Below are 19736 nucleotides of genomic sequence, written 5' to 3'. Positions count from 1 at the left end.
GAAGGGGACCCCCCCTGCCCCACAGGACCTGGTGACAAGTGTACAGGCAAGAAGAATGACTGGAGCCAGAGGCTTGAAAGCCACTTGGACACTCTGTCCACTTCTGCTCTTGTCTTTCCACCTGGGAATAATAGTAACTATAACAATATCAGCCTTCCCCAAAGGTTGTGTGGGTTCAATGAGTTGCTATGTCAAATGCTCAGAACGGCACCTGGCAGATAGTAAGTATTACGTCAGACTCATTATAGGATTCTTACCCTCTGTCTGCAACCTGACTCGTTTGCACCTCTTTATTCCACGGGAGTGGGAATTGTGGCCAACATCAGCACCCAAGGAGAAACTGGTGAGACTTTCTCTCTGGCTCGAAATGCACAGTAAGGATTCACTGGCCCAGCGCAACTCAGGTGCCCGTCCCTGGGCTAACGGACCGTGGCCAGACAGGCAGTAGGTGAGAGAAAGTGGGGTGGGGGCTAATGGAAGGATAATACGAGGGATGTGATGGTCCAGGGGGAGCTCGTGCTACGTAGGCCCGTCTCTAACGTGACATTCAGTCCCGGGAATATCATTTGAAGAAAACTGTGGATAAATGGAAGACAGACCATGTGAGTGGACGAGCCTGAGACTACGTCCCACCAGGACCCGTTAGGCCCCTGTGTGTATGAGTTTCTCCAAAATTAACTGATAAATGTTGCTGTGGTCTTTGCTGACTTAAACGTTTCTTACCTAAGCAGGCAGTTTTTCAGGGTAAAAGTAATTTGGACAAGACCTGAGTTTGGTCATCCTTGGTTAGCTGCTCTGTTCTTTGCTGGTCATATAGGTGACCAAGAGTCCAGTAGAAAGCAGGACTATTGTGCGTTGAATTGTGTCTCCCCCAAATTCATCTGTTGAAGTCCTCAGCCCCAGTTCCTCAGGATGTGTCCTTATTTGGAAATGGGGCTGTTGCAGAAGCAATGAGGAAGATGTCATTAAGGTGGACGTAAGTCCAATAAGACTGGCATCCTCGAAAAAAGGGAAAATTAGGGCACAGGGACAGACACAGAGTGCACTGGGTAGGGGGGAGATAGTTGGGTTACACCTTGTGCACTAAGAAGAAAAGACTGTAGGACTGGGGGCGTGCCGACTTGCCCCTTTTGTGCTTTTTGATATTTGCCAGGTTTTCTGTAATTAAAATTTAAAAGAAAGCTACCCAAGTTATTAACTACAAAAGGATAAATAGTAATTTTGCAGTGCAGAAATCTGACACCTTCTGTTTTGGTCAAGTGATCAAAAGTATCTTCACCCCCAGTCACCTCGTTAGTAATGGGACAAATGGACATCAAGTGCCTCCTAATACGATGCTCGAGGAGGACATAACATCATTTCTACGGGATTCCTACCAAAAAGCATGACCAGGATTTGATCACAAGGAAACATCAAACTCCAACCGAGGAACATTCTAGAAAAAAACTGGTTAGCTCTCTTAAAAAGTGTTATAGTCATGAAAGATAAAGACTTGGGAACAGTTTCAGATGAAGGAAAACCGAGGGCATGGGAATGCCGCAAGTCATCCTGGGTTGGACCTTTCCAGAAAAAGGACACTAGTGGGGCAGCTGTAAATATTTCAATTGTGTCTGTAGAAGATATTAACATTTGGGGAATCTAAGAAAAGGCTATACAGGAATTCTTTGAGAGATTTTTTCCAACCATTTTGTAGGTCTGAAATTATTTCCAAACTGAAAAGTGCAAAGACAGAAATTACATCAGAAGACCAAGCAACATAAAAATGGTCTCTTCAAAGATCTGTATCAAATACTTCAATAGCGAGTGAAAATAATCCTACGAACTTTAAGGCAAAGCTGAAATGGAAATCCCATTTAGTGAAATAACAAGATTAGTACAAGAATGGCTGAAAACCGAATTTCCTGTTAAAGAGGTTAATATTCTGAATACGAAAACTTCCAAGTTCACTTCTCTCTTTGGACAATCTCTCTCTCTAGGAGGCCTGGGTGGCTCGGTCGGTTGAGCGTCCGACTCTTGACTTCAGCTCAGGTCATGACCTCGTGGTTTGTGAGATCGAGCCCCGCATCGGGCTCTGGGCTGACGGTGTAGCATCTGCTTGGGATGCTCTCTCCCTCTCTCTCTGCCCCTCCCCGGCTCTCTCTCTGTCAAAGTAAATAAGTAAACATTAAAAAATTAAAAAGAAAGCAAAAGAAATACCCCTTTGTCTAAATGTCCTCATTGGTAATTTAGTAAAAATATCTCGGGGGAGATGCAATTCTTATAAATACCTAGGATACACTTGGTGCAAATGGGGAAGGTATTCTCAACTCTAGAATTTTGAAACTATCTACTCCAAGTCCCCAAAACAGGAACCTATATTACAAGACTGCTAATATGCCAAAATTAAAATCTGGTTAGTAACTGTTTATTTAAAAACTTAAAACAGGGGCGCCTGGGTGGCGCAGTCGGTTAAGCGTCCGACTTCAGCCAGGTCACGATCTCGCGGTCCGTGAGTTCGAGCCCCGCGTCAGGCTCTGGGCTGATGGCTCAGAGCCTGGAGCCTGTTTCCGATTCTGTGTCTCCCTCTCTGCCCCTCCCCCGTTCATGCTTTGTCTCTCTCTGTCCCCAAAATAAATAAATGTTGAAAAAAAATTTAAAAAAAAAATTAAAAAATAAATAAATAAATAAAAACTTAAAACATATTCATGTTTAGACTTGTACACTGAAAGCTAGAAGACATTAATAAAAGAAATTAAAGAAGACACAAATAAGTGGAAGGGTGTTTTGCGCTCAGGGGTTAGAAGAATTTGACACTGATGGGGGCCTGGGTGGCTCAGTCGGTTAAGCATCCGACTTCGGCTCAGGTCACCATCTCACAGTTCGTGAGGTTAAGCCCCACGTCGGGCTCTGTGCTGACAGCTCAGAGCCTGGAGCCTGCTTTGGATTCTGTGTCTCCCTCTCTCTGTGTCCCTCCCCCACTGTGCTCTGTCTCTTTCTGTCTCTCAGAAATAAGTAAACATTAAAAAAATTAAAAAAAAAAAAGAATTTGACACCATGAAGATGTCCTTATACCAAAGAAATCTACAGATTCAATGCAATCCATATCACAATTCCAATGGCATTTTTCATAGAAATAAAACAAAGAATCCTCAAATTCATATGAAACTACAGAAGATGAAGAGGCAAAGCAATTTGGAGAAACAAGAACACAGCTGGAGGCATCACATGCTCTGACTTCAAACTCTGTTGCAAAGCTGTCGTAATGAAAACAGTCTGGCATTGGCATAAAAAGAGACTCATGGATCAATGGAACAGAGTAGAGTGCTCAGAAAGAAAATAAAATCATCCATTTATGATTAATCAATTAAGAAAAAAAGCCAAGAATACACAACAGGGAAAGGACAGTCTTTTCAATGTTGCTAGCCACATGCAAAAGAATGAAACTGGACCACTCTCTTAACACCATACACAGAAATTAACTTGAAATAGATTAAAGACTTGAAGGTAAGACCCAAAACCATAAAGATCCTAGAAGGAGACAGAGGTAGTAGTAAGTTTCTTGACATCAATCTTGGGGATGATGTTTTGGATCTGGCTCCAAAAACAAAGACAACAAAAGTATAAACCTGTACTGAATGGGAGAAAATCATACACGTGATAAGGGATTAACATCTAAAATATACAAAGAATTCGTAAAACTTGATACCAAACAAACAATTCAATTAAAAAATGGGCAGGAAGGGGCGCCTGGGTGGCACAGTCGGTTAAGCGTCCGACTTCAGCCAGGTCATGATCTCGCGGTCCGTGAGTTCGAGCCCCGCGTCGGGCTCTGGGCTGATGGCTCAGAGCCTGGAGCCTGTTTCCGATTCTGTGTCTCCGTCTCTCTCTGCCCCTCCCCCATTCATGCTCTGTCTCTCTCTGTCCCAAAAATAGATAAACGTTGAAAAAAAAAAATTTAAAAAAAAAAAAAAATGGGCAGGAAATCTGGGGTGCCTGGGTGGCTCAGTTGGTTGAGTGACCGACTTCGGCTCAGGTCATGATCTCACCATTCGTTATTTTGAGCCCCGCATCGGGCTCTGTGCTGACAGCTCAGAGCCTGTAGCCTGCTTCGGATTCTGTGTCTCCCTCCCTCTGCCCCTCCCCTGCTCACGCACTGTTCCTCTGTCTGTCTCTCAAAGAATAAATAACCAGTAACAAAATTTTTTTTTAAAAATGGGCAGAAAATCTGAATAGCTATTTTTCCAAAGGCATACGATGGCCAACAGGTACATGAAAAAGTACTCAATGTCACTAATAATCAGGAAATGCAAATCAAAACCACAACGAGATATCATCTCGCACCTGTCAGAATGGCTATTATCAAAAAGACAAGAAATAACAAGTGTTGAGGAGGATGTGGAGAAGAGCCAACCCTTATGCACTGTTGCCGGGAATGGAAATTGGTGCGGCCAAAATGGAAAACAGCATGGAAGTTCCTCAAAAAATTCAAAAGAAAGCTAACATATGATCCAACAATTTCACTGGCAGGTATTTACCTGGAAAAAATGAAAGCGCTAACTCATAAAGACATACGCACCCCAAGTTCACTGCAGCATTATTTACAATAGCTAAGACACAGAAACAACCTAACCCTCCATCAGTGGATGAATGGATAAAGAATGCAGTGTCATATACACAATGGAATGTTATTCAATATAAAAAAAGAATGGAATCTTGTCATTTGCAAGAACATGGATGGACCTTGAGGGCATTACACTAAATGTAATAAGTCAGAGAGAGATAAATACCATATGATCTCACTTATATGTGGAATCTAAAAAACAACCAACCAACCAAACATCCCCAACCCAAGCTTATAAATACAGAGAACAAACTGGTGGTTGCCAGAGGAAGGGAATGGACAAAACAAAGCTCCGTTATAAAATAAATGCATCGTGGGGCGCCTGGGTGGCTCAGTCGGTTAAGCGTCCGACTTCAGCTCAGGTCACTATCTCGCGGTCCGTGAGTTCGAGCCCCGCGTCGGGCTCTGTGCTGATGGCTGCTTCCGTCAGAGCAGAGCCTGGAGCCTGCTTCCCATTCTGTGTCTCCCTCTCTCTCTCTGCCTCTCCCCCGTCCATGCTCTGTCTCTCTCGGTCTCAAAAATAAATAAACGTTTAAAAAAAAAATTTTTTTAATAAAATAAAATAAAATAAATGCATCGTGGGGATATAATGTCTATATGGTAACTATAGTTAATAATACTATGCTGCATATTTGAAAGTAGCAGAGAGAATAGATCTTAAAATTCCTCATCACACATGCGAATATTTTTGGTAGGTATGTATGGTGGCCAATGTTAACTAGCCTTATTGTGGCTACTATTTTGCAATATATGTAAATATCAAATCATTATGTTGCATACTTGAAACGAATATAATCTTATATTTCAACTATACCTCCATAAAAAATTAGGAGAAACATACTTTTTATTTCTGGTATCTGGTACTTCTCTCTCACTGCCCAAGCTTTTACTGAGAATGGTGTTAAATCCATATTTTAAAAATCCATCAACAAATTCTGAGCTTGAATAGTTAAAATCCTTACCTGCAAGAAAGGGTAATGAGAGTCACGTAAGTAACAAGTTTACTAATGTCGCTTTGATCAAGGACCATAAGAACAACTCCATCCTGAATTCACTCCTTTTATAATGAGTCAGAGTCATTTTCCTGGAACCTAACTACCCCCCCGGATGACAAGGTTAAACTCAGAGCAGATTCCTTAGAAAAGTATGAACAACAAGCCAGTCTTTGGTCACTCAGTCCCTCTAGGGAAGGAAGTGTTCAGCCTCCTTGGTCCCATCATGATTCACAAGGGTCCTGAGATTGTAACTGAGGGATTTCCGGAAGGGGGCTCAAACCCCTCCCCCCACATTCCATTGCAGAGAATAAAAAAATGCCACTGGCCATTTTTTTAATAGCAAGATGCCAGGGGCGCCTGGGTGGCTCAGCTGGTTAAGCGTCCGACTTCAGCTCAGGTTATGATCTCATGGTTTGTGAGTTCGAGCCCCGCGTCGGGCTCTATGCTGACAGCTCGGAGCCTGCAGCCTGCTTCGGATTCTGTGTCTCCTCCTCTTTTGCCCCTCCCCCACTTGTGCTCTCTCTATGTCTCTCAAAAAATAAATAAATGGAAAAATAAAAAAAATAACAAGATCCCAGAGGCCACCCCCAAATTACCGGTCCTAACACAAAACGAAGTTGGAGTAAATTTCCTCTTAAGAGAGAAAAATTCTCAGATGTCACTGAAGAAATAAAATGTAATCACAAAAGATAAACAGAATGAACTAGAATGGTTAAAAGAAGGGTCTAAGAAGGCAGGAGTCCAAATATCATTTAAAAAGTACAGAATTCATCGGAAGCAACATCCAGAAAGTCATTTTATACTCACAATAAGTCATAATAAAGACTAAATAATAATGAGCTTGCAGACATCAAATAATGCTACAGCAAAATACGTTAAAATCATTAGAGATATCAATATATACTGCCACAAGTAGTAATGGAATATTTTTTTTAATTTTTTTCAACGTTTTTTATTTATTTTTGGGACAGAGAGAGACAGAGCATGAACGGGGGAGGGGCAGAGAGAGAGGGAGACACAGAATCGGAAACAGGCTCCAGGCTCCGAGCCATCAGCCCAGAGCCTGATGCGGGGCTCGAACTCACGGACCGCGAGATCGTGACCTGGCTGAAGTCGGACGCTTAACCGACTGTGCCACCCAGGCGCCCCAGTAATGGAATATTTTAAGAACAACTCTAAGTCAGAGAAAAAGTTAGAAAGAACTTGATAAATGTCATTAGCACTATTTCCTTAGTGGATTTGAATGTTGCTTTGGTTTTGAAGAATGAACTTTCTTTTCCAATGCCCACGGAGTGCTTTCCAAAACCGATATAAAAGGCTATATTATATACAAAAGGGATTCTCTTCAGGATGCAGTAACCCCATTTCCCCTAAGCCCTCTTTCCTGCACCTGAGAAATCCTGAACGTAACACAATAGATGAGCATAGGAGGGCTCAGAAAAGGGGAAATAAGGCGGCAGAAGCCTCAGGACTGGAGGAAGGACATGGGAGCTCCTAATTTCCTCGCTGCCTCCCGTATCTCCCGGACAGAGGTCTGTAGAAGCCTCCCAGTAGAACCACCAATGGCACAGGCCAAAAAGCCTCCCAGATAAGTCTGTTCCCTCCCGCCACAGGGCTGGGGGGGCGGGGGGAGGGCCAACCAAGAAATCCTTTGGCCGAACCTAATCTAGTCAAGTCAAGCAGAAGTGGGAGAACCACACCACCCCCCGGGGCAGGGAGGAGGCCTTCCACCACACCCGAGGGAGTAAAGGGCAGTGGTGTGGGTGGGACTGAGCAGAACCCACCCTTCTATCCCCCTTCGTGGCAGCAGCAGCAGGGCTCTGATTACCTGGGGGGTGCGGGCAGCCTGGGCGGGGAGCTGGCCTGGGGGAAGCAGGTGGCGCTCTCACTCTCCCCCAGATAGCGCCGTGGCAATAGCAATGCTGAGCCTCCGAGCCCAGCTGGCAGCGAGCGACGAGGCTTCTGGAGGGGACGCAAGGTGGGACTCGTCACCATTCCACATAGCCCCTGCCCCTCACGTTAGCAGGGCCCAGCCGAGAGCTAACCCTCTACCCCACCCGGTGGCAATAAGAGAAGCGGGTTATGCAAAGCTGGACACTGACTCTGCTTCTCCTGTCTCCTCACTGGCTGTCCGCGAGGCCCGCTGGGGAGCTAACTCAGAGACAGCAACTTCATGCACGTCTGTGCCTCATTTTACCAAAGGGGGAGCTGAACTCCTCCCCTTCCCCAGGGTGATCGCTGGCTGCCGGAAGGGTGTCAGCAGACCCAGTGGGGAAACTGAGAATACCTCCCACCTGGCCCACCCTTGTGCTGCAGGGGATGGCCCCTAATAAAGAAGCTTAATTAGGACCCGGTGTTGCATAATATCCCAAAGGCCCAGAATACAATCGGAAACCCATTCTCACGCCAAGAACCAGGGATCTCCAATTGAACGAAAAGACAAGACAGAGATGAGTCAGAGGTCAGAATGATCTGACTTCTCATGCTAAAGCAGTCATCAGAAGAATGGAAGCAAATGGAAAAGGGAAAATCTCAGCAAAGAAACACAAGCTATATTTGAAAAAATGGAAGATATAGGACTAAAAAACACAATGGTCTAAATAAAAAAACCTCACTGGACCGGCTTACTAGTAGAGCGATGATGGCTGATCAGTGAAATCCACCGAATCCGAACAACAGAGAAAGCAGACAGGAAAAAATGCAGAGAGTTTCAGGAACCTGCACGCTGAGGACGAAAAGAGCTGATCCTTGTGTTATCGGAGCCCTGGGAGGGGAGGAGTCAGAGTAGGACTGAAAAAGTACTCTGGAAGTAAGGCTGGAAACTCCCCAAATTTGGTGAAAGTTGGACATCTATAGACTCAGGAGACTGAACAAAACCCCAACAGGATAAACCAAAGAAATGCATGTCGGGCCACATCATAACTAAATTTCTGAAAACTGAAGGCAAAGGAAAACTTTTGAAAGTGGCCAGAGGGAAGAGAAGTAAGACTCGCAGAGGAACAATCCGAATGGCCGTGGATTTCTCGTTTGAAATCGCGGAGGAGGCGGGGCACCTGGGTGGCTCAGTCGGTTGAGCGTCCGACTTCCGTTCAGGTCATGATCTCATGGTTTGTGAGTTCTAGCCCCGCATTGGGCTCTGTGCTGCCAGCCTGGAGCCTGCTTCGGATTCTGTGCCTCTCTCTCTGCCCCTCCCCCACTCACACTGTCTCTCTCTCTCCTTCACAAATAAATACACGTGAAAAAAATTTTGAAATCGTGGAGGAGGGAAGGAAGTGACAGAACATTTCTGAATGCTGCAAGAAAAGAACTGTCAATAGCAAATTCTATACCCCTCAAAAATATCCTTTGGGAATTGTGAGAAATTAAAGATACTCCTAAGTGAAGAAAAACTAAGAATTTGTAACCTGCTCTTAAAGGACAGCAAAAGAAAGTTCTCTAAACAAAAAGGAAATGATAACAGAAGTGTGGAACTTCAGATAAGAAAAAAGAACATCCAAATGGATAAAAATAGGGACAAAATAATAGGCTGTCCTTTTCATGAGTTTCTTTTTTTCATTTTTTTAATGTTTATTTATTTGAGAGAGCGAGACCGAGTGGGGGAGGGACAGAGAAAGAAGGGAAGAGAGAGAATCCCAAGCAAGCTCTGCCCTGTCCATGCAAAGCCTGATGTGGGGCTGGAACTTAGAAACCATGAGATCGTGACTTGAGCTGAGTCAGGAGTCAGACGCTTAACCGACTGAGCTATGGAGGCACCGCTATCATGAGTTTCTTGAATCCTATTTGGTGTCTGAAACGACAATTATAACACCAGGTAATGTGGCGCTCAATACTGAAGACAAGTAAATTTTTTAATTGAGGAGGGCTAAGGGACTGCTTACACTTTACTTGAAGTGGAAAAACATCAATTCAAGGAGACTGTTAAGTTACAGATGGATTGCATAATACCTACAGCAACCCCGAGTGAAACCCTACAAAGCAATCTGTTGAAAAAAAAAAACCAGCATAAAATAAATCAAAACGGAATTTTGAAAAAATGTTCAAGTAACTCACAGAAAGGAAAGAAAAGGGAAACAGAAGATGGAGAAACAGAGGGAACAAATGAAAAACAAACTGGCTAAGAAACTCTGACGTCAATAACTGTCTTAAATACAAATGATCTAAATATACCAATTAAAAGCCTAGATTGACAGAGTAGATTTAAAAAAATGTTCCAATAATATGCTATCTACAAGCACCTTACTTCAATGAAGCCTAGGTCGATTGATAGTAAAAGGATAAAAAAGGATGTATTTGCAAATATTAATCAAAAAAGCAGCTCCTGGCTGGCTCAGTGGGTAGAGCCTATGACTCTTGATCTCGGGGTCATGAGTTTAAGCCCCACTTTGGGCATGGAGCCTACTTAAAAAAGAAAAGCAGGAGTGTATCTATTAATATTAGATAAAATAGACCAGAGAAAATTACTAGAGACAAACAGAGAGACATTACCTCATGATAAAAAGCTCAGTGCACCAGCAAGACATGATGATTCCAAATACAATCACATCAAAAAAGAGCCTCAAAACACACGAAGCAAAAGCTGATAGAGTTAAAGTAGAAACTGACAAACCCATAAGTACAGTTGGGGTCTTCAACCCCCACCCTTAGCAACTGACAGAACTGCTAGCCAAAAACTCAGCGAGGACACAGAAGAACTGAACAATACAATCACCCAACAAGATCTAACTGATGTGGATGTAAAGAACACCGTACCTGAAAAGAGCAAATACGCATTTTTTTTCAAGTGTGCATGGAGCAGCCACCAGAGACAGACCATATCCTGGATCCTGAGACAAACCTCAAAAAAAAAAAAAAAAACAACAAAAAAAAAACCCTAAAAGAATTGAAATCATAGAGTATATTTTCAGACTATAAATGAACCAAACCGGATATCGGTAGTAGACGCTAGAGAATTATTCCATGAGTTGGAAATTTAAAAACCCATTTCCAAATAATCCAAAGAGAAAGTCTCAAAGGGAATATAAAAATATACAGAAGTGAATGAAAATGAAAATTCAACATTTCAAAAGTGGAGCCTGCTTGGGATTCTCCCTCTCTCCTTCTCTTTCTGCCCCTCCCCTGCTTTCTCTCTCTCGAGACAAAACAAACAAAACAAAACAAAACCGAGCAGGCTTTTTTGTAGACGTTGACAATATGTTTCTAAAACCTATATGACCAAGCAAAAGATCTAGAATAACCAAAACAGTTTTTTCAAGTTTCTTTATGTATTCTGAGAGAGAATGAGAGAGAGAGAGAGAGAGAGCATTGGGGAGGGGCAGAGTGAGAGGGAGAGAGAATCCCAAGCAGGCTCCCAACTGTCAGTGCAGAACCCAACGTGGGACTCGAATTTGCAAACTGTGAGATCATGACCTGAACCGAAATTGCGTCAGCCACTTAACCAGCTGAGCCACCCAGGCACCCCAAAACAATTTTTGAAAAGAATGAGAATAGAGTTCAGAAAGACACCCAACAAAAACAGTCAACTGATTTTTGACAGAGATGGCAAGATGGAAAAAGGGAGCTTTTTCAACAAGTGCTGCTGGACGAAATGGATATCCACCTAGGGGAAATGAACATTGATCCTTACCTCACATCATGGCCCTGATGTAAAATATAAAGTAAAACCTGAACTTTCTATAAGAAAACACAGAAAGGAATCTGAGAACTTGAGGTAGGCGAAGGTTACTTTGATAAAACATAAAAAACATGAACCGTACAAGAAAATGGGACGGACTGAACATCAAAATTTAAAATTGTTCTTCTTGGAGGCACCTGGATGGCTCAGTTGGTTAAGCAGATGATTTTTTTTTTAACATTTTTTTAACGTTTATTAATTTTTTGATAGAGAGAGACAGAGCGTGAGTGGGGAAGGGGCAGAGAGAGAGGGACGCACAGAATCCGAAGCAGGCTCCAGGCTCTGAGCTGTCAGCACAGAGCCCGACGCGGGGCTGGAACTCACGGACCGGACGGTGAGATCATGACCTGAGCCGAAGTTGGACGCCCAAACGACCGAGCCACCCAGGCGCCCCATAGCATCTCATTGTTGATTTCAGCTCAGGTCATGATCCCAGGGTTGTGGGATCGAGCCCTGAGTAGGGCTCCATGCTGGCTGCTTAAGATTCTCTCCCTCAAAAATAAACAAGTAAATAAGTAAATAAACAAATAAATAAAAATAAGTGAAATCAATAAATAAAGCAGAATAAATATAATATAAAATAAATAAATAAAGCCAAAAAAGGAAAAATAGAAAGTAAAAGGATAAAATAAAATTGTCCTCCTTGAATGACACCACTGAAAAGAGAATTTAAAAAGTACAGCATAGTGACTATGGCTAACAATGCTATATTGTATATTTGGAAGTTGCCAAGACAGATCTCATCACAAGAAAAAAGATTTTAACTGTGTGTGTGATGGCTGTTAACAAAAATCATTGTGGTGATTATTTTGCAATATATACACGTATCAAATCATTATGCTCTACTCTAAAACCAATACAGTGCTTTTTGTCGATAAAAAAAAGAGAATAAAAAGACAAGGCACAGACTTGTACTATTTGCAACTCACATATCAAAGGCCTCAAATCCAAAATACATTTTAAAAAGTCTTGGGGCGCCTGGGTGGCTCAGTCAGTTAAGCGTCCGACTTAGGCTCAGGTCACGATCTCGCGGTCGGTGAGTTCGAGCCCCGCGTCGGGCTCTGTGCTGACGGCTCAGAACCTGGAGCCTGTTTCAGATTCTGTGTCTCCCTCTCTCTGACCCTCCCCCATTCATGCTCTGTCTCTCTCTGTCTCAAAAATAAATAAACGTTAAAAAAAATTTTTTTTAATAAATAAATAAAAAGTCTTAAAAATCGAGGCACCTGGGTGGCTCAGTCAGTCTCTCTCTCAAAATAAAATAAAAACATTAAAAAAAAATTTTTTTGGGGGGGGGGGCGCCTGGGTGGCGCAGTCAGTTGAGCGTCCGACTTCAGCCAGGTCACGATCTCGCGGTCCGGGAGTTCGAGCCCCGCGTCAGGCTCTGGGCTGATGGCTCGGAGCCTGGAGCCTGTTTCCAATTCTGTGTCTCCCTCTCTCTCTGCTCCTCCCCCGTTCATGCTCTGTCTCTCTCTGTCCCAAAAATAAATAAACGTTGAAAAAAAAAATTTTAAAAAAACAAAATAAAAAATAAATTTTTTTTAAGTCTTAAAAATCAGAAGACAAACATCCCAATTTAAAAATGGACAAAAGACGGGAAGAGACATTTTACAAAAGATGATATATGGGTGGTCATTAAGCACATGAAAAGGTGCTCAAAATTATTAGTCCTCAGGGAAATGCAAATTAAGATCACAACGATACCATTGCTTACCTATTCGAATACCTAACACCTAAAAAGCTGACCGTGTCAAATGTTGGCGAAGATTTGGAGCGAAGGGATTCTCATATGCTGCGGGAAGGGATATTTAATGGCACACCTACCTTGGAAAACACTTCGTCATTTTTTTTAAAGTTAAGCATATATCTACCTAAATCCCATCTGTCCCAAACCTAGGTGTTGACATAAGAGAAACAAAATAGGTCCACATGAAGCCTTGTAATCCACGTTTACCTCAGCATTGCAATTCATTGCAGAGTATCTACAAATACATTAAAAATGTATAATATTGCAGGGCGCCTGGGTGACTCATTCCGTTGAGTGTCCAACTCTTGATTTCAGCTCAGGTCACGATCCCAGGGTTGTAGGATGACGCCCTGTGTTGGGTTCCACGCTGAACGTGGAGGCTACTTAAGATTCTCTGTCTCTCCCTCTGCCCTTCTCCCCCGCTTGTGCTTTCCCTAAAATTTGTATGTAGTAAAAATACTTCCCCTTAAAATGGCTAATGGAGAAAATCAAAATACTTACTCCATTTGAAAAAGGATTTCTGTGGTTTGGTTTCTTCTTCATCAGGACTTTCAAATCTCACATATGGTCTTGGAATTTCCTCTGAGCCATGAGTATCTTGCCGATGAAATTTTTTTTCAAGGGACCAAATTGAGGCAGGCTCCTGGGTTTTCTTCTCCAAGTTGCTCACATGATTGTGGTTAATAAATACATACAACAGAGCTGTCCAGATCCCAAATGTCAAGGATCCATACAGTAAAGTTTGAATTAAAATGCCTCTCATTGTAAACCTCGCATTTTTGAAGGCTCATTTGTTAATTTCCTAAATCAGAAGAATTTAAAAGAAGCTATGTTAGATATTTCCATGCCTTATAGATCATCTACTTGGTTTGAATTCAATTTTCAGTGTTTTAAAAACAGAAACATTTCTACGTATGTATCATATACTTTGATGCGCTAGAGACGATCTCATTTTCTATTAGCAAAACCTCTTAAAACAGGTGTTCAGAAGATCACTTCACACCAAGCGAAGTGACCCAAGATAGCGGATCCGGCCCAGGAAAGAGGTAGCCCACACTGGAATGGGGGCTCTAGTGAGCTCTGGCACTCAACCCCTCCCCTAAAAGGAGATGGGTCAAAAGAATATCAGATTTGATAGATTCTTTGGGGCAGGCAAGTGCAAGTCGGTGTCCTATCTGGTGGTAAAAATTAAGGAACAATGTTTGTAGAATGATGAAGATGTAGGCACTGGCTACCGTATTAATCAAATCATCACATAGATTCATGGGGAAAATGTGGCGGTCTGCCACAGGGCTCAAACTCGACAGCTGTGGGATCACGACCTGAGTTGAAATCAAGAGTCGGATACTTAACCCACGGAGCCACCCAGGTGCTGGGGTGGGGGTGGGGAAAGCTAAGATTTAAAAAAAATGGAAGTCACGTAAGAAAAATGAAGTTCATGTGCAAAACAAGCCAAGAAGCAGAAGCCTAGGAATATTATTTAAAATATGAAGGTTTGACTGTCGTAAGAAATATATTAAAAGAGTCTAAAGCCATTGCTTTTGGAGAGTTGAACTGGGGATTAGGGTGGAATTGGGCAGGGGCCTGCTGACTCTCTTTATAAGATTTGGTTTTATTTTTTTGTGTATACATTACTTTGGAAAAAATTTAAAAATAAGGATTGCAAACTGTGTCTATCAAATGGCATCACTGTAATAAACACATGCGTATATAGCAGCGTTTCTCTCCCACCCCAACCTTTTATTTATTTATTTTTTAATTTTTTTTAACGTTTATTTATTTTTGAGATGGAGAGAGACAGAGCATGAACAGGGGAGGAGCAGAGAGAGAGGGAGACACAGAATCCAAAACAGGCCCCAGGCTCGGAGCTGTCAGCACAGAGCCCGACGCGGGGCTCGAACTCACAGACCGTGAGATCATGACCCGAGCCAAAGTCGGACGCTTAACCGACCAAGCCACCCAGGCGCCCCATCCCACCCCAACCTTTTAAATCGAGTGACAGCCTGGCGGCTGGAAGAGGGAATCAAGGATACGAACCTGAAGCTCTCCAGCATCACTCTCTTTCTAGGACCTCCTGGTGTGGGTCCTCCTCACGCTCTGACTCAAGTATCCTCCTCCACATTTGACCATGTAGTATCGTCTCCCATTTTTACCCTTTCTAGGACTCGAGGGAAGAGGCGGGCTTCTAAAGTGTAGACCTCAGGCCAGCACTAGGAACCAGCCTGCCCACCCGCTCTGGCTCTTAACCGCTCTTGTTCACAGCAGAGACCCATTCTTCCCCCACAGGACTCAGGACCCACAACAATTCCATGGCATCAAACCACCCAGTCAGCACCTTGCCCCCCAAACACCTGAACACACCTGGATATGATGTCTTACCTGGTGGTGCCACCAGGTCAGTGCGTGGGACCCCGCTGCCGGAGTACTGGCTCATGGTTGAGTCCCTCCCCCAGAGTTACCGCTGGGGGGGGGGGGGGGGGCAAGCGGCTTTGTCCAAAGTTTCCCCCTCCCTGAGGGATCTCATGTTTAAAGACTGGCTGATGAGCCCAACTTGCTTATTTCAACTTGAGATGACTCTGAGGACTCATCCGGCCCAGAGATTTCCACAGAGGTCCCTGTGGCAACCACATCACTGTCTATCTAGCCTCTTTCTGTTGTGAAAATGAAGGAAAGGAAACTTGGTTCAGAATGGAGTCAGGAGGCCGGCAGGGGGCGCTCTCATCTCCAGCGCTCCTCGTCAATTGTAGACCCAACTCCTGGAGCATCTTGCAGAGGACGGCACTCTACTATCCCTGCAGGAGGACGGAAGGTTCCCTCCTCCCCCGGCAACAGCCCAGCCAATGAGGGACAGTCACAGCTCAGCCAATGAGAAGCCGCTATACTGTGAATGTCCAGTTTACTCCAATGAACTCTTAGTTTACAGCAGCCTTCCCGACTTCCCCCCTTCCTCTATAAAAGAGCCTCTTCTCCTTTAGTCTCCCAGAGTTGCCTGTGGTTTTGCCTTGCTTCTGCAGGTTGGCGGTTCTCCACTATTACCAAATAAATCCATTTTTGCTGGCAAGATAACCGGCAGTTTTATTATTTTTATTTTTACTTTTAAATGTTTATTTTGAGACAGAGAGTAGGAGTGGGGAAGGGGGAGAGAGAGATGGAGACACAGAATCCGAAGCAGGCTCCAGGCTCCAGCTGTCAGCCCAGGGCCAGATGGGGGTGGGGATGGGGGGGCCTGGAACCCACCAGTTGTGAGATCACGACCTGAGCCGAGTCGGAGGCTTAACCAACTGAGCCACCCAGACGCCGCGCAGCAGCTTTATTTTTAAGGTTAATATTGCTTGACCCAGTTTCCTTTGCTTGCAGGTGTTCCCCCAAACCCATGCCAGTGAAGTGCCCGCACGCAAATCTCAGTCCCAAAGTCTGTTTCTGAGGAACTTGACCTACGAAAGTTGGTAGTGGGGTGGTCCTGTGAAACAGACACCAAAATGGGATTTGGGGGGGTGCATCACCGCTCACCCGCTGCCCTTAAGGACCCCCCAGGCTGGTGGAAAGGCAGCGTTCGACTAGAACCCAGCAGGCTGGAGCAGTGTGCTAGTTACGGCTTCACCAGTGGCCAACTGGTGGGAAGGAACGTTCTGGTTGGTGCATTTGGGAGCTGGGGGCAGGGAAAAGTAATTATAAAAGCTGAGGAATCAAAATGGCTGCTGTTGGGTGCTACAGACGCATTTGAGAAAGACAAGAGAAATGCTGAGGGTGACTAGTCCCCACTTTAAGGCAAAGTATCAATCTGACTTCCTTGGCATCACATAAATGGATTCGCATCTCCTACGTTGGAAGGGCAGAGAAAGCTGAGACTCATGGGCAGGGCTTGGTGATAGGGCAGCTAGACTCCAAGGAAGGTGACTCCAGGGAAGGAGGGAGAAGCTAAGACTTGGGATGGGGGTGTGTGGGTGGAGGGCCATGAGGACCCACCCTCTGGATCTACAGAAATGGCCCATTGCTCCTGTGCTTGAGGATGCTTGGCAAGCCACGCACGACCTTCCTCTGGATCCCCCCACCCCCAGTCCTCTCCTGACCGCCAGATCAGTAATTAGGGTCAAGTGACAGCATAGCCTGGCTGGGAATGTGCTAGTCCTGCTCAGGGAGGAAAGAGTGGGTCCCCAGGGAACTGCAGAACCCAGGCATCAGGATCCAACCGGATCATCGTCCTGTGCATGGGCCGAGACCTGAAGATTCTAGATCAAGGGAGGGGGTGTAAGACTGGATTGGGGGAGGGGCGCCTGGGTGGCTCAGTCGGTTAAGCCTCCCGCTCTTGATATCTGCTCAAGTCGTGATCTTGCGGTCCATGAGATGGGCCCCACATCGGGCTCCAGCTGAGTGTGGAGCCTGCTGGGGATTCCCTCTCTCCCCTTCCTCCCTCTCTCTCTGCCCCTCCCCAACTTGTGCACGCATGCTCTCTCTCTCTCTCAAAATAAAACATGATAATAATAACGATAATAAAATTGGGGCATTTATTCGTATAGGAGCATCCTCCCAAGACATAGGATTTAACACCCTGACAGAGATCCAGGTTGCACAATGAAGGCCCATTGACTGGAAAAATTACTCTTCAAAAATGCAATATTCGATTATGCAAAGAAAAAGTGTCAAATGTGTAAGAGAAGACAGCCTCTAACAGGGAGAAATGGGCAGATTCAAATAAGTGGGAAGAGAATGAAGCCGTTTAACTTCTATTAACCCCACTTCTAGAGATTAAAAGTCACATTTTGACATTTTAATTTCCACTGAACACCAAAAGCAATTAGAAGCTAACGAAAAACATAAGTGAGGGGAGGCAGATTGCATACACAAAATACACATGTGGGGTCATGCTAGGACTAAAACCGGAAAAGAAAATAAATCCATATTGTCTAGAAGGATTCTCGTATATTAAGAAAATTTGGAGCAAATTCTCTACATGTGAACGAGTAGGAAAATTAGCCTCCTCCATTTTTTTTTAAATTTTACTAATGTAAGCTTTCTTATGCAATGTTTTCGTAAAGCAGAGCTCCCCCTGGTTTTCTGGAATATGCACCTCATCTCTCCCCCACCCCCACTCCCACCAAACGTATACACGCGCACATATGCTCACACACACGTACACGCTGAAAAACCAAAGCCCTAAACTAAATCTTGATTCACAGCCATCGAGTTTGTTTTAAAGTGTGAGTTTTTAGGGTCAAGAAAACATGGCTATGCTGTCACAACTAAATTCTCTATAAATGATCAGATTTTCAAGAACTGAAATCATTATAATGCCCAGTCTACCTCTAGAGTGGTATAGCCCAGCCTCTTATTACAAATCAGATCTTAATCCTAATCCCCAGAGCCAGCATCCCATTCAAGATTCAGCGATTTGATGTGTCGCTTCCAGTGAATGCAGGTGGAAGGCACCCCACCCCCCAACTTTGTTCCCATTTTTCTCAGCATGCTGAGGCCACCCACCTACCACTGAGACATTGGCCGCTCTGTAGTTGATACGTTGTCTAAGCTGAGTCGCAGGTGAAATTAGGCAGGGGTCTAGGCTGAACGATCTGAAAGATGAGATTTTTTTTTTCTGAATGGCCTGGATTCTGAGAAAATACTTGATTGTACTGGGTGACCCTGCCCGCCTTGTACTGCATGCACACGATGTAGCATCAGGCCGTGTCACAAAGTCCTATGACATCACACAGGGCATCACCAGCAGCTGGAGGTTCCTGCTTAGAAGCTCCAAGCAGCAGGTGGAATCCAGGACTTCCAGAGTTCAATGGGTCCTTCTAGAGAGTCTTAGAATCCTCATTCCTCAACCAAGGAAATAGGAAAAGCCTCCTATTGGGAAAAATCTAGGCTCAGTCTCATTTTTAGCCATTTTTTTTGGGAAATAAACATGATAAAAATAAGCTTTCAGAACACCTCTCAAGGGACCCAAAGATTAGCCAAAGGGTTGTTTGGCTGCCTTTTAATTTTTTACTCTATATTACTCAATATTTAGATATTAGTACACAAGTTCAGCCAAATGCTTGCGAAATTTCTTCTTAACACGTCTGAGCAGATTTGACCTTTCCCTCACTGAGGAGGCTGACCCTGTTTTGCCGGGGACCCAACATCTGCTTCAAAGTATGTGGTGGGTTGGGTTGTCCCTGGAGAACCAGGAATGAGAGAACAGAGAACATTCTAGATGTCCGGTATTTTTCTGTAGGTATAAAGGACAAGGAAGTCATGGGTGCCACCCAGGAGTTGCTTAAGGGAGACAAGAATCATGTGAGAAATTAGGGGAAGATACAAGATAAAAAGTGTACTGAGTTGTTACAGCCTGGTGTCCCCACCCAAGAGTCAGGGGGCACTGTTGCCAGAAACGATTCATTAGGGGAAAGAACAATGTAACAAAACAAAACAGAAGGCATAGAACAAACTCATGAGGACACTAGGGAGCTGGTAGGTGCTGAAGAGAAGAGGTTAAGAGAAGGAAGATAAAGATTGCAGAGGGGAGGGAACGTGGGGGTGAGAGCAAAGTGCACGTGTGACAATGGAGGTAAATCCTGTGGGGTGACCAGAAAGCCTGGAACCTTCCCTAAGGATAAAAGGAAATTAGGAGGTTGAAACAGTGCATGTTTTCTCTCAAATGAGTAGGCAAGTTTCCTCCTAGTTGATTCTAATTAAACAATTACAAGGAGAAACAAAGCAGCCCAGAGTGTTACTCTCAGTCTGAGG

The 19736-nt window shown here is 44.2% G+C and overlaps 1 protein-coding gene across 6 annotated transcripts in view; it reads right to left on the bottom strand.

Moving 5' to 3' along the window:
- Positions 1 to 18699, bottom strand: part of GALNTL5 (polypeptide N-acetylgalactosaminyltransferase like 5) — a 57593-nt gene extending 38894 nt beyond the window's left edge. For 3 of the 6 annotated variants that reach the window (XM_047848944.1, XM_047848946.1, XM_047848948.1), the window contains exons 1-3: positions 18493 to 18699; positions 13512 to 13812; positions 5442 to 5562 (exon numbers count right to left, since the gene is read on the bottom strand). In XM_047848944.1, the coding sequence (XP_047704900.1) occupies positions 5442 to 5562; positions 13512 to 13773 (383 nt within the window). In that variant the 5' untranslated portion in view covers positions 13774 to 13812; positions 18493 to 18699. Of the gene's footprint in view, positions 1 to 5441; positions 5563 to 13511; positions 13813 to 18488 lie in introns of those variants that run through there. The other 3 variants (XM_047848945.1, XM_047848947.1, XM_047848950.1) reach the window with 3 other exon arrangements.
- Positions 18700 to 19736: the final 1037 nt, after the last annotated feature.

This window comes from Prionailurus viverrinus, chromosome A2 (genome assembly GCF_022837055.1).
Source record: "Prionailurus viverrinus isolate Anna chromosome A2, UM_Priviv_1.0, whole genome shotgun sequence".
Taxonomy (NCBI): domain Eukaryota; kingdom Metazoa; phylum Chordata; class Mammalia; order Carnivora; family Felidae; genus Prionailurus; species Prionailurus viverrinus.
Note: the sequence above shows the minus strand (reverse complement) of the source record. Positions and strands in the feature narration are given on the sequence as shown.